Source organism: Eurosta solidaginis, chromosome 3, assembly GCF_040869045.1.
Source record: "Eurosta solidaginis isolate ZX-2024a chromosome 3, ASM4086904v1, whole genome shotgun sequence".
NCBI classification, from domain to species: Eukaryota; Metazoa; Arthropoda; class Insecta; order Diptera; family Tephritidae; genus Eurosta; species Eurosta solidaginis.
In genome coordinates, this window is record NC_090321.1 from 281,317,280 (window position 1) to 281,330,530 (window position 13,251).

General features: G+C 39.6%; 1 protein-coding gene across 2 annotated transcripts in view; it reads right to left on the minus strand.

The window, feature by feature from the left end:
• The window catches only part of Fcp1 (RNA polymerase II subunit A C-terminal domain phosphatase Fcp1), a 50,126-nt gene that overhangs the window by 12,495 nt on the left and 24,380 nt on the right, over positions 1-13,251 (minus strand). For both annotated transcript variants that reach the window (XM_067776725.1, XM_067776726.1), the window contains 3 exons: positions 3,921-4,357; positions 3,665-3,846; positions 2,945-3,607 (listed from right to left, as the gene is read on the minus strand). In XM_067776725.1, coding sequence (XP_067632826.1) covers positions 2,945-3,607; positions 3,665-3,846; positions 3,921-4,357 — 1,282 coding nt within the window. The remainder of the gene's footprint in view (positions 1-2,944; positions 3,608-3,664; positions 3,847-3,920; positions 4,358-13,251) is intronic.

Here is a 13,251-nt window from a genome sequence, read left to right on the forward strand (position 1 = left end):
GTTGATTCTGGAAAAGTAAGAGTTTAACCTATTAAAGTAGCCAGATCGAAGTTGTGCCGGAGTTGCACCCGTCTCCGTGGGAAGATTGTTTTCTTCAACTGAACTTTTGAAACTGGGAAGAAGGCTATACCCTTTAAGGTCTTGCAGTAAAGTGCTATGATTGATTTTGAGAAAAGCTTTTGATAAGTTTGGCGGTACGAGTACTGTTCTATGGTAAGATTCTAGGTTCAGTCCGCAATTTATTTGTGTTGATGGTATATAGGGCGGTGGCGGTGCTGTGTACTTTCCGAAAGCAGAGCAACAGGATTACAGTTTGTGAAAAGAACGCGACAAGTTTTTTTTTTTCAATTGGAAAAGTTTTTCTAAGTGGGGTCGCCTATCGGTAGTGATTTGGCCAACACTCCAAGTGTATTTCTGCCACGAAAAGCTTCTCAGTGAAAACCCATTTGCCTAGCAGATACCGTTCGGAGTCGGCATTAAACTCTCGTCCCACCAATTTTTAGGAAAAATTAAAAGCAGCACGACACAATGGGGAGAGAGCGCGCTTCCCTTCGCAAATGTATCACGCCTTGTATTTTTTTCTTTTACAATGTTGTTAGTCCGAAAAACCGAGTCACTTGGATGCCTATTGCTCTGTGATATAGTACTTACCAGCTAACTGAACTTGGGAAACAAATTTCGCTTCCAATATTCGTTGGAAAGGTTGTTGTTGTAGCGATAAGGACACTCCCCGAAGGCTTGGGGTAGTGTTATGGATATTGAAGGTCCTTTGCCGGATGCAGATCCGGCACGTTCCGGTACCAAGCCCGACCATCTCGGGAACGATTTGTTATGACCACAAGCGACCTTCTAAGCCATATCGCCCTCCCACTCCCGAGATCAATGAGGAGTTCGGGGTCGCCAGAGCCTCGGCTGTTAATGAAACAGGATTAGTGGGATAGGTGAGTTTGACTATGCGGTGGGAGAAGCTATATATCGCTTCCCAAGGCAGCCGGTTCTATGTACCGGAGCGACTCGAGATTTTTCCCGACCAAGGGCTGTAATTTCAGTGTAACCCCATTTAATTTGTTGTGTCCCTCCTACAAATTGTCATCCTCCCAGCTCCTGGCAGCAGGACTGCGCCATTCTCTCCTGCTCCGGGAAGATATCGAACCCAATCCGGGTTCCTCTCCTGACCCCGGTCCTGAGAAATAGTTTTGCTGCGTCTGCCGGAAAAGAATCTTTTTAGAACGGCCATACTCTTGTCAGTGCGACGCGTGCAAGGGATTGTTGCATCGGACAGGCTGTTCTGGGCTAGATCTCAAAACCCGACGTCCTCGTAACTTTTATAAATCTTTTGTGGCTCCTTGCTGTCCACGCCCAAGGGCGTCGCGTAGTCTACGCATCAGCGCCCCCCCCCCCCCCCCCCCCTACCTTCGGCAAGCCACAACAAGTACCCGCCGCAACCGCGCCCTCCGGTGCCACCAGCATACGACTGCTCCCACTCATTACTACAATCTCCGTAGTAAAGTCGGTAGCAAAGCCGAGCATCAGCCCCGCCCCCGCCTTTTTCTCCCCTATTTTCCGGCAGCAATCGTGTAGGGCAGACTCTCGGTCGCTACCACCTTTTGCACCGTTTGCCAGCACAGAATATATATGTTTGCGTCATCCGCCCAATGCAGCTCCTGCCTTGCGTCCTGGCCTCCCACAACTCAGACGTAGTCACCCGTCACTTACTCCTAGAGTGACGACGTCTCCCCCGTTGCACTGCAGTTAAACTGTAATGGATTAACTGGGAAGATCACGGAGATAGTCGATTTTAAGAAGCGCCACAACATCCGCATCGCTGCGATTCAAGAGACTATACTCACAGCAAGATCTGCTCTGCAGACCTGTTCTGGGTATAATGTCCACAGAAAAGATCGCGAGAGCGGGAATGGAGGCGGTCTACACCACTCAGTGCATTATTATATATTAGATGCCGACATCGGCCGCAGGGACAGTGCCTTAGAACGTCACGGCTTATCTGTCCGGTCAAGCGATGTAAACCTAGAAATCATCAACATCTACACTCCTGCCACCTGTTGTCCCAATGGATACCGCCCTAATATCAGAGCGCTACTCATGGGCGATAATCGCATTATCTTAGGCGATTTCAATGCGGACAGCAGGGGCGGCGACAGCAGGGTGAGATGTTGGCGGATCAAATAGAAGAAAGGACGTTCTGCACAATAAACGGAGACGAAGGAAGAAGCTACAGGCCTGCCAATATACTGTCCTCAGAACCGCCCCGGGTTGTCTTATGTCCCCAGAACACCATCTACATAATGAGGCGAGAATACTCCCCATTAGGGAGGTAAATGACCAGAAACCTGGGCATTCCAACAGACATCTGATTGATGAGCCAACACCGCCCAGGGGTTCAGGAGTTGTTGTTGTTGTTCAGGAGTCATCTCTGTAAGCATTATGAGGAAACACGGCACCTGAGAACTCAGCCGTATGAAGCCAAAAAACACAAGCAGGTCCTCAGTGAACTCCACAAACAGGCGTCGGACCTCTATGCCAGGAATTTCCCGGTCAATCCTGTACTCAAAGAACAATACCCAAAACTTGCAGAAGAGGAACGCACACTCCCTAGAGAAACGCGAGTCCTCAACTTCGATCTGGATACTGTAACAGGTTAAACTCTTACCTATCCAGAATCAACCCCGACAACCAAAACATATGTCCTGTTTGTAACGTGTCCCCATATGACACCAACCATCTCTTTAACTGTATTGTGGAATCAACGCGTCTTAATACCCCTCTCATTATGATGCACCCCTGTTGAAACAGCAAGTTTCCTTGGACTCCCGTTAGAGGATATTGATGACAATTTGTGATCGGGTAGGCATACCTACCACGGATATATTCTAACCCCCTAACCCGCTGTGGGATGTTGGAAAGGTTCGTATGTCATGCTTACCTGATCCAATACTTTGTGAGACATTAGCTCCCAAACTTTTTGCTATAAAATATGCACGACTCTGCTCTAATTGCATATTAGTTGGTACTAGTCCCGAAAACACTAAGGTCTTTCCACGTAACACCTCTGAACGTATTTTCGGTACAATTATTTTCAAATCGGGTATATCCTGCGTTTCATCGTAAATAGCATAAAATCGTGAATGTATGTTTCTTAAAATTTCTTCTAAATACAATAAATAATCATCAGGATCGTCGATTTCAATCTGTTGTTGGGGATCTGTAGGTAATTTTATTTTCGGCACTTGCTCACTTTCATTAAGCATTTGTAAATCATTTTCATCAGATTTATGCTCGTCAGAAGTATAAATGTTTTCTTCGTTTGAACCGGGTCTTTGCTCATTACTACTCTCTTTTAGATTGATTTCTAAATCATCCTTTGCTTTATTTAAAGACGCCTCCTCATCTGTCTCTTTAAGAATTTCCATATTTAATTTACAATCGTGTTTAACAACATCGATAATCGTTTCATCCCTTTTACATTCTGTGTCTGTTTCTGAACGCTCGGAAATACCATCGGATGACTCGGACTCGGCATTTTTTTCCTTGCTATCTCCCTCTATATTATCTAACGTGATCGTATCCGTTGTCAGGCTTTTCAAATCTGAATTTGTTGAAATTACTAGATATGGTTATAAATGGATTCAAGAATTTATCATACCTTTAAAGTCAAGCCCCTCTCCGTCCAGTTCATGTTTGGATAAACCTGGCGGTGCATTTATGTCGCCTGTGTGTTGAAAGAAATGATATGGTTTCACTTGAATCAAATTCGATGCCATATTCCATACATCTTCGCGGTCATCGATAATGCAAACCATAGAATCGCCATTGGGGAAAAGAGCTCTTCAAATAATAATACCAAACAGATTTTTAAACAATATAAACAGCATAAATAATTGTATAGCAATGCAACTTACTTCAAATTATCCGTTTTACTTGTAGCATTGAAACATTCATCGCGCGAAAGTATACGATGCGAAAAGTATTTTCCCTCCGGATCGAGTAATTGTGCAATCATATGTGCGTAATTACGCGCTCCAAAAGTGCATATATGCAGCTCATAGAATTTTGACATATGCTCAAGGAAAAGTGAAGTACCAGGACGTAAACGGGTGTGATACCATGGTGAGTGTTGCCCATATAATTGAAAGTGGTAAATACCCTTAATATTGTTCGGTACATTATCGTTGGTAGTGTGTATGACAGTTTGATCTAAATCGACTAGAAGTACAAGTTTTCGGTCATGAAGCAAACGACGTGTATCATCGTGACCCAATTTTTGTGCAAGCTTTTGAGTTACTTTCAGATCAGGAACGGAGTGTACCATTGGTACAGATGCTTCAGAGGTATTACCCTTTAATAAAAAATAAAGATATTAAGGCCCGGTTTTTCAGTACAAGCTCAAAGCAGTTTGTTAGTTAAACTACGCTTAAACTTGTTCTGCGGTTTTTCAGTCTATTTTAAGCGGCCGATCTGACATGGTTAAACTCTAGTTAACCTATCAGTTATTTGCGTTTGTTGGCAATGACGTCGAATATACCCAACACGCATTTGGGCTTAAGTACCACTACATCTCATGTTGATAACAAGACAAAAGTTTTTTCGAAACAGGACTGAACTTGAGAATCATAACGTTCTGAGCAAAAACGGAATTTTTTTATAAAGCAAAAATGCTATTACTTAAGTTAAAAAAAATATAGTTCCCAACTTGTATTTATGTGTGGTTCTCTCACTGGACTCAAATGTAAGATTACAGTGCTACAGTATTTTCAAGAAAATAAAATATGTATAACTTATTTTTAATTAATTTATAGATTCCAGAAGGAAAACAAATGGATTCCCAACGAACTTGGAATATGATGGCGCTATCTCTGACAATACTGTCCACTCATGCGACTTGTTTGCAAAATTTTTTCAGAAAGTTTATGAGAATCATAACATTCCTATATCGCCTACATATCATTCCACACTTGTACCTCCTATAACCTCCTTTTCAATCGCCGAAGAGGATGTACTATCCGCTATTTCATCGCTAAAGTCCGGTTCCAAACATGACTCCGAGGGATTTGCTGCTATACTTTAGCTAATCCCATATCCCAGCTTTTCCAGGATTGTATGAATAAGGGTACTTTTCTTGAACAGTGGAAGTTATGTCACATTGTTCCGGTCTTTAAGTCTGGTGATGGTTATGATGTTTGTAATTATAGGCCTATCGTTATACAAGGGACGCTGCCAAAATTGTTCGATTATATAATCCAGTCAAAGTTATTTGATCATGTTCGGGATTTGATCTCTAAACATCAACACGACTTCTTTCCTGGAGGATCATCCAGTTCGAACTTGACCCTATTAACGAATAGAATAGTGGGTGCATTCGGAAAGCAGGCACAACTTGATGTGATTTACACAGACTTTTCCAAAGCCTTCGATAAGGTCTGTCATACCATACTTTTGCAAAAGTTACGAAGTTACGGAGTTAGTGGTTATTAATTTCTTCGCTAGTTTTCTGTCAAACAGGAAACTATTTATTAAGTTAGGGAATACAACCTCAAGACTATATATCGACGCGTGGTCAGTTATACCTCAGGGTATTCACTGCGGACCACTGCTATTTCTTTTATTTATTAACGACCTACCGAATCGCTTTAAATTCGCAAAGTGCCTAATGTTCGCGGATGACGTCAAACGTTTTTGTACCGTTCGTGATGCAAGTGATAGTCATAAGTTACAAGTTGATCTCAATTCACTTAATCATTGGTGCACTTTGAATTGTCTCAAACTGAACATCAATAAATGCTGTGTTGTCACCTTCTCTAACAACATAATATTTAGTTACAATATAGACAATTGTGCTCTAACTAGAAATACCGAAATGAAAGATTTGGGTGTTATTTTCGACTCAAAGCTAACATTTTCTCAACACATTCACTTCATAGTATCAAAACTTTTTCTATGATAGGGTTCATAAGAAGAAATTCAATGGATCTTTACATATCTCTTGTTCGAAGCAGACTAGAGTATTGTTCTCTAATATGGTGCCCATACTATGAAACCCACTCAAACAAAGTCGAAAGAGTTCAAAAAGTTTTCACCAAATTTGCTCTAAGAAAGTTACCGTGGCAAGGTAATCTTCCTTCTTACATTGGTAGACGGAAACTAATGGGCTTACAGTCCCTATATGATAGAAGAATATACTTCTCAATACTTTTTATTTATAATGTCATTAATAATAACATACACTGTGAGGACTTATCTAATTTGGTCAATTTATATGACCCGCCTCGTAACTTAAGAAATAATCGCTTATTGGTAGACACATTCCACTCTACTAATTACGCCATGAACGAGCCGATTGCTAGGCGCGTTAGATTATGCAAGGCATCGCATGCACTACAATTTTTCAATTTCATATGTGACTCACTATTCTTGCTAGAAGCTGACGAAACAGCGCAGGCACTACATTTCTTTTTCTATTTCATATTGATTCACACATTTTGCTACGGATAATAAAACAACGCAGGCACTACCGTTTTCCAATTCTTGCGTGGTTCACTTATTTGGCTACAAGTTGGTAAAAGCATTTTGCAAAAGCTGCGCAAGGGTGACCGTACGCCTAAGATATTTTCGAGGATCACTTAAATAATTTTAATCGGCAACCTGGACCTGCGAACCGATTTTGATAAGAATTCGTACATTATATTGAGGCATTAGACCTATCAAGCTTCGTCCCCGTCGCGCCATGCCTGAAACCCAGACGCCCTAAATCTATACATCGCCAGGAAACAGTAGGTGTCAATTGGGATCTGGGGCGTAGAACCAACCCTCCCGTTCACTATCAAAATCAACGCGACGCAATCATTTTTGATAACGCACATACTTGCCATAACCACCAGCAACCACAACCATTTCAACGCGCCAACCACCACCAACCGCGCCCATTATTACCACGAGCATCACCATCGTCAGGACAACCACAACCATTTCAGCGCGCCAACCACCACCAACCGCGCCCATTATTACCACGAGCATCACCATCGTCAGGACAACCACAACCACCACCAACAGCGCCCATTATTACCACGAGCATCACCCTCGGTAGTACCTCCCCCAACCCCTTCAATAGCGCCAACCACGAGCGCGACAACCACCAGACGTACCACCACCACCAGCTGCAACGCACGTAGCAGGGCCGCTGAACATAGGCCTACGGCCACTAATGTTAACAGCAACAACAGGCGGTACCACCGACAACAATACTAGCCGCAACCATATCAACTACGACCATACCGGCTACAACAATACTAGCCGCAACCCTATCAGCTACGACCATACCGGCTACAACAATACTAGCCGCAACCATATCAGCTACGACCATACCGGCTACAACAATACTAGCCGCAACCATATCAGCAACGATCACATCGGCTACAACAATACTAGCCGCAACCATATCAGCTACGATCATACCGACTACAACAATCCCAGCGTAACAATACCAGCTACAACAACAACCGCAAGGCCGCGAGCATAGGCCTGCGGCCAACCCGATTACGACAACGAATATCTGCGGTTAAAGCGGTGAGTTCGTTCCGATACTGACTAAATATACGTATTTGTACTCTCAACCTTGTTCTTTCATTTTTTGACTCTGCAACAACGTATAGTATTAATATACAAACATATTCAAATTTAAGGCTACAACCCTAGTATAAAATCTTAACACGTAATACATACATACATATACCTAAGTTAAAGAGAGCAAGCAGCATCCACTTGTTGAAAAGTTAAAAATGTAGACGTAACGTAAAGTTAAGTTAAAGAAGTTTAATTAATTTAGAAGCAAGAAAAAAAAAAAACAATACCAGCACTGACTGTTAAATGCAAAACGATTTCGTTAATGAGTATGATTTACTATAAATTTAAAAGTTTACGTTTTACCTGAATATGTAAAACGATTTCGTTAATGAGTAGGATTTACTATAAATTTAAAAGTTTACGTTTTACTTGAATATGTAAAACGGTTTCGTTAATGAGTAGGATTTACTATAAATTTAAAAGTTTACGTTTTACTTGAATATGTAAAACGATTTCCTTAATGAGTATGATTTACTATACATTTAAAAGTTTACGTTTTACCTGAATAGGTAAAACAATTTCTTCAAGGAGTATGATTTACCACAAATTTAAAAGTTTAAGTTTTAATTGAATATATATTTACTAGGAATACACTAAAAGAAAATTGCAAAAAAAAAAAGAATTTATTTTCAAACTATACATTATGTGCGTTATAAACGTTAACTTGGTTATTAAGTTATCTAGAAAACCGCATAAGTAGGTCTACGCGATTGACGCACTGCCTACTACCTAGATAAGCATACATAGCTATTAGTCTAAATCACGGATGAATTGGTACTCTAGAGAAGAATGAATTTATAGGTGCATACAGGTTCTTACCGTTGCGAAATTTTGCTAAGTTAACATAAAAGCTTTTTTTGGATGAAAATATAAATTATTGAGAAGGAAATGTTTATAGCTGGGAAAAGGGAAAAAGGAGGGGGAAAATATGTTCAAATGAAAGTAATGGTAAAATCAAACAAAAATTAATATTAAATCAGGATAAAGTTACCTAACCTAAAACAAAGTAATTGAAGTAAAAGACTAAAGGAAATAACCTAACATAAATAAAATAAAGAAAAGAAATAAAACTCAAATAAAACAGAATAAAATAAAATAAACTACCGCAAAACAAACTAAAATAAAATACCACAATTTTTTTAGGTACCCCTCCCTTTCTTACTGGTTACATCTAGGGCCTTCCTCTAACCTAGCAACCAATAATTTTTTTTTACGGAGTAGGTATTTCGGCCAGGGCCTAGATAAGTGCAAAGGTCGAAAGCACCTACAGTGCGGTGCAGAACAATAGCAACACAGACATACAATGTAATAGTGATAAGTAAATTTGTATAGTAGGTGAGGAAATTATGAGTAGTCGGCCAATTGATGCAACTTTGATCAATGTTCTAGAAAGTTTTTTTTTGCTCCAACCAGTTAGCAACAAACTTCCCAAATCACATTGGCAGTAACCTTTAAACGCTTTTACACCAAGTTCAAAGGAAAAGGGAACCAAAGGAAGAATTGAGTTGATTTTGAAGTTGACCAATGTAGACCAATCGGGCTGCGATCGAAGCGACAGGATCCGGTGTTTCGACTTCAAGTCAACTGTTTTCAGACTATTATTTTAAAAACAAGGTTTCAAACTAACATGATCACAGTTGTATCAAGATGACCTCAGCTCTCGCTCTATCAACCTGAAATGTGAAATTGATGTATGCAACGTCTGAGTACCTAATTCTTTGAATTTATGTATCTAGGTTTTATGTCAGAACGTTTGCAAGGAATATTATCTTACAAAATCAACATCTAAACAGACTCAGTTTTCTTCTATTATCCTCATTAACAATCAAAACCAAATTCACTTTCGATGATAAGCAAGCCTACGTCACTTTTGATCGTGATTTTGGAAGATTTAACATTAGTTAGCCGTAATCTCTCGGATTTTGCCTAATATTAATTCAGTTTTCTTTTGGTCATATAATGAATTGTCAATAAAAACCTTGTGGTAATGGGAATGCTGGCGTTCTTTTCCTTTTAGAAGGCACGTAGGGTTTACAGGTAAGGGGCCACCGAAAACTAGGTGCGTCGGTGGCCATGGATTTGAGGGTGGGATAAGCACCGGGCGGCCCAACAACACCCGCGGCGCCCCCAAGATATATTCGCCCTTTTATTTGTATTTTTATTTTTCAGCCGTTTTTTTTCTGATTTTGATTTTGAACTTGTGGTAACCGGTCATTTCCGGTTCGGTAATTTTTTTTTAAATTTAAATTTTGAATGTTTTAACGGTCTGTCCGTGACATCCGGTTCGACCGGATGTTGTTTTAGGCCATTTGAGCGTTTTGAATTAGTTCTGCGCCTCTGTTAGGGTTTTTGATTTTGACAGCTTTCAGTTTTGATAGGCATGATAGGAACTTTTTTCTGATTATGGCGCAGGAACAGTAAGGTTGGCAAGGACCCGTCCCAGCCGACAATGACTAGCCAATGTGCACCACCACATCATGCCGACCGCCTTCCTTACTTCCATCGTAAATGCGAAACCATAACAACATTTTTGAGTAGGGTTGCCATTTCGGGTTCCCACCTATTCGAAATAAAAAAAAAATTGCTTGAGATATGCCGATATGGGTATCAAACGGAAGGGGTTGGTATCGAAATTCTGTATGTACAAAATTCTAAAAACAAAATTCTGCTTTTTAAAATTCTGTTTTTTTTTTTAATTCTGCTTTCAAAATTCTGTATTAAAATATAATGCTAACAATGTTAAAGAGGTCATGTAATTATTTTGAAAAAGTGCGCCATGCACAGTAATTCTGCGTAGAATACCTTTCTGCATAGGCGGCCTTCGGCCGCGCTTATAAAAAATAACCCTGGGCTACGCCATGCCAAGTCCGGGTGTGTGGTATAACCGTGGATACCGCCACGGTGATGTCCTTCTGCGTAGGCGGCCTTCTGCCGCACTTTATAAAAGTAACCCTTAGCCGATCCAACACCGGCTACGCTATGCCATGATTCCGGACTTTTGACTTCCAGAATTAAACATGCAGAATTTTGAAAAAGCAGAATTTTAGAAAGCAGAACTTAAAAAAAAGCTGAATTTTGTTCAAGCAGAATTTTTTTGCAATTTACAGAGTTTTGTAATACAGAATAATGACACGCTCCCAAACGGAAGGTATTTCACTCCGCATTACAATAGGGGAATTTTTGAGTAGGGTTGCTATTTAGGGTTGGGGTAGTTAGACGAAATAGTACTCTACTTACCCATATTCTATTAAAGCTTTAAAGGAGAACATTAAAGTTAAAACTCTTCGTAAAAAAATCTTACGCATGATTCGACTTAATTTTCTTAATTTCACACACACCGTGGCAAATTCTAGCAAAATATATTTAAATGCATATTTTTTGCAAATATGATATGAATAATTGCAATTTCTCACAGATTGCTATTAGAAATACTTCTCACCATTGCAAAAAGATATCTCACCATGGTAATTTGCTACCGCTGAACACTAGAGGCATATGTTCAATTTGAAAACGACATCCAACCATTTAACTACTTACCAACAGATGGTGTTTAGGGAAGTAAGTTTACATTTAATTAAACTAACTGATAGTTATCATAACTGATAGTTGTCATCCGTGAAATTTACAAGTTTTTGGAATGTAATAAAATTGTGAGACTTTCATAGTGTATAACTAAAATATGTTTGAAATTAATAATTCGGCGCATGAAGATACTCGACCTAAATACCTTAGTTCTCGATTTCACTAATTGTCATAACAATCCCTTATACTATAGGCTGGAATTACCCATTTCAAATTTTTCATTCCAGTTCATTTTGCGGTTAGTGTTTGATATGTTTTTGAAATCTATTTTTAAGTAAATCAAATATTGGTAAGTAAAAATATATAATATATGTACATATAAAAAAGTAGAGTTTGATTAATGATGACATGTAGAACAAAGTATGTTATGCGGCATACTCGAAGGGTCGCCCAGGTACTAAATAAATTAATTAATAGCGCTTCTTTGCTGCTATCAGCCAGGTGTTTATTTCTCACAATAAACAGCTGTTGGCTTTGGTGGTACCACCTCAGATTTTTTTCCAACCCACCTCAACTCGATATCCAAAGTAGGATATAAACTGGAGAAATGTATTGGATATGCATTTGAAAGCTGTGCATTTCACAAAATCTCAAAGGTTTGTTGGGTAAACAAAATCCAGCTGTTGCCGTATCTACAAATTATCCAGATAACAAAATAAAAGAGGGTTGCCATACAAAAACTACCCCCAAACGCGGCCTTAAACTGTGACTAAAAAACTGCTCAGTAGTTTAACTGGAGCTTAAATTTGACTAGAGTTTAAGCAAACTTAGTTTAAGCTTAGCTTAACCAACTACGGAAAAATCGGGCCTAAAAGTTGTTTTACATATGAAGCTGTGTATGGGTAAATGTTAAAACCCTTTCGTTATATGGAGCATTCCACGGTTGCTAATGCATAAATCGTAGGCATTTTAACAGCTTTCGCCGTTAAATAAACACAAGCCATACCCTTAGCCAAAGTATTTAATTCTTTACACAGTGCTACAAAAAAAAAAAAAAGTAAATACACTCATCAAGTGACCTAGCTAAGATTGTTTATCTAGTCAAGTGTAGCACGAAACGGTATTTGAAAAATCCGCTATACCCTCAAATTTTTTTTTATTGTTAAAAAGCCGTTATTCCATGCTTGTCGGCACATAAAAGTTCCTAGAGGGGCTATTTTGAACCGATTTCAATTTTTCCAACGGTTTCGGAAAGATAAATAATGGTATTCTTAATATATAAACAGCAGCTTGTTAGTTTATAAGGTATAAGAAGAAATTTTTCCACTTAAATCTGAAATTTTCGAGTTTGACGCCATTTTTTTGGTACAATTCGAAAACATGCTTTAATTACAACAAATATTATTGTTCTACTATTAATTCTGAGTAAAACTAGACCTTATTTATTGAAAAATGTTAAAAATTGACGAAGTTACAACGCTTTTTCGAAAACAAGAATTTCAACCTTTTTACCACCCACTGCATAGCAACGTATGGTTGACATGCTTGGTCAACCGGTCGACCGGCCAGCGGTAAAACTGCATGATATCACCTCATTATATTATTTTTATTGATTCCATTGTTCTTTGTATACAGAAACATTTAACTTTTTCAAAATAGATTCCAGTTAGAAATGTTTGCTTGATCTTTTTCGTTTAAGTGACGAATCATGTTGTTGTTGTTGTAGCGATTAGGTTACTCCCCGAAGGCTTTGGGGAGTGTTATCGATGTGATGGTCCTTTGTCGGATACAGATCCGATACGCTCCGGTAACACAGCACCATTAAGGTGCTGGCCCGACCATCTCGGGAACGATTTATATGGCCACATTAAACCTTCAGGCCATCCCTCCCTCCCCACCCCAAGTTCCATGAGGAGCTTGGGGTCGCCAGAGCCTCGTCTGTTAGTGAAACGGGATTCGCCGCTCGAAGGTAAGGTTGACAATTGGGTTGGAGAAGCTATATATTGCGCTACACAACCCCTTGAATCCCATGACGAATCATCAGTTTCACGTATAAGTGACCAGCAGTAATTAGCTAACTTCCTCAAACCG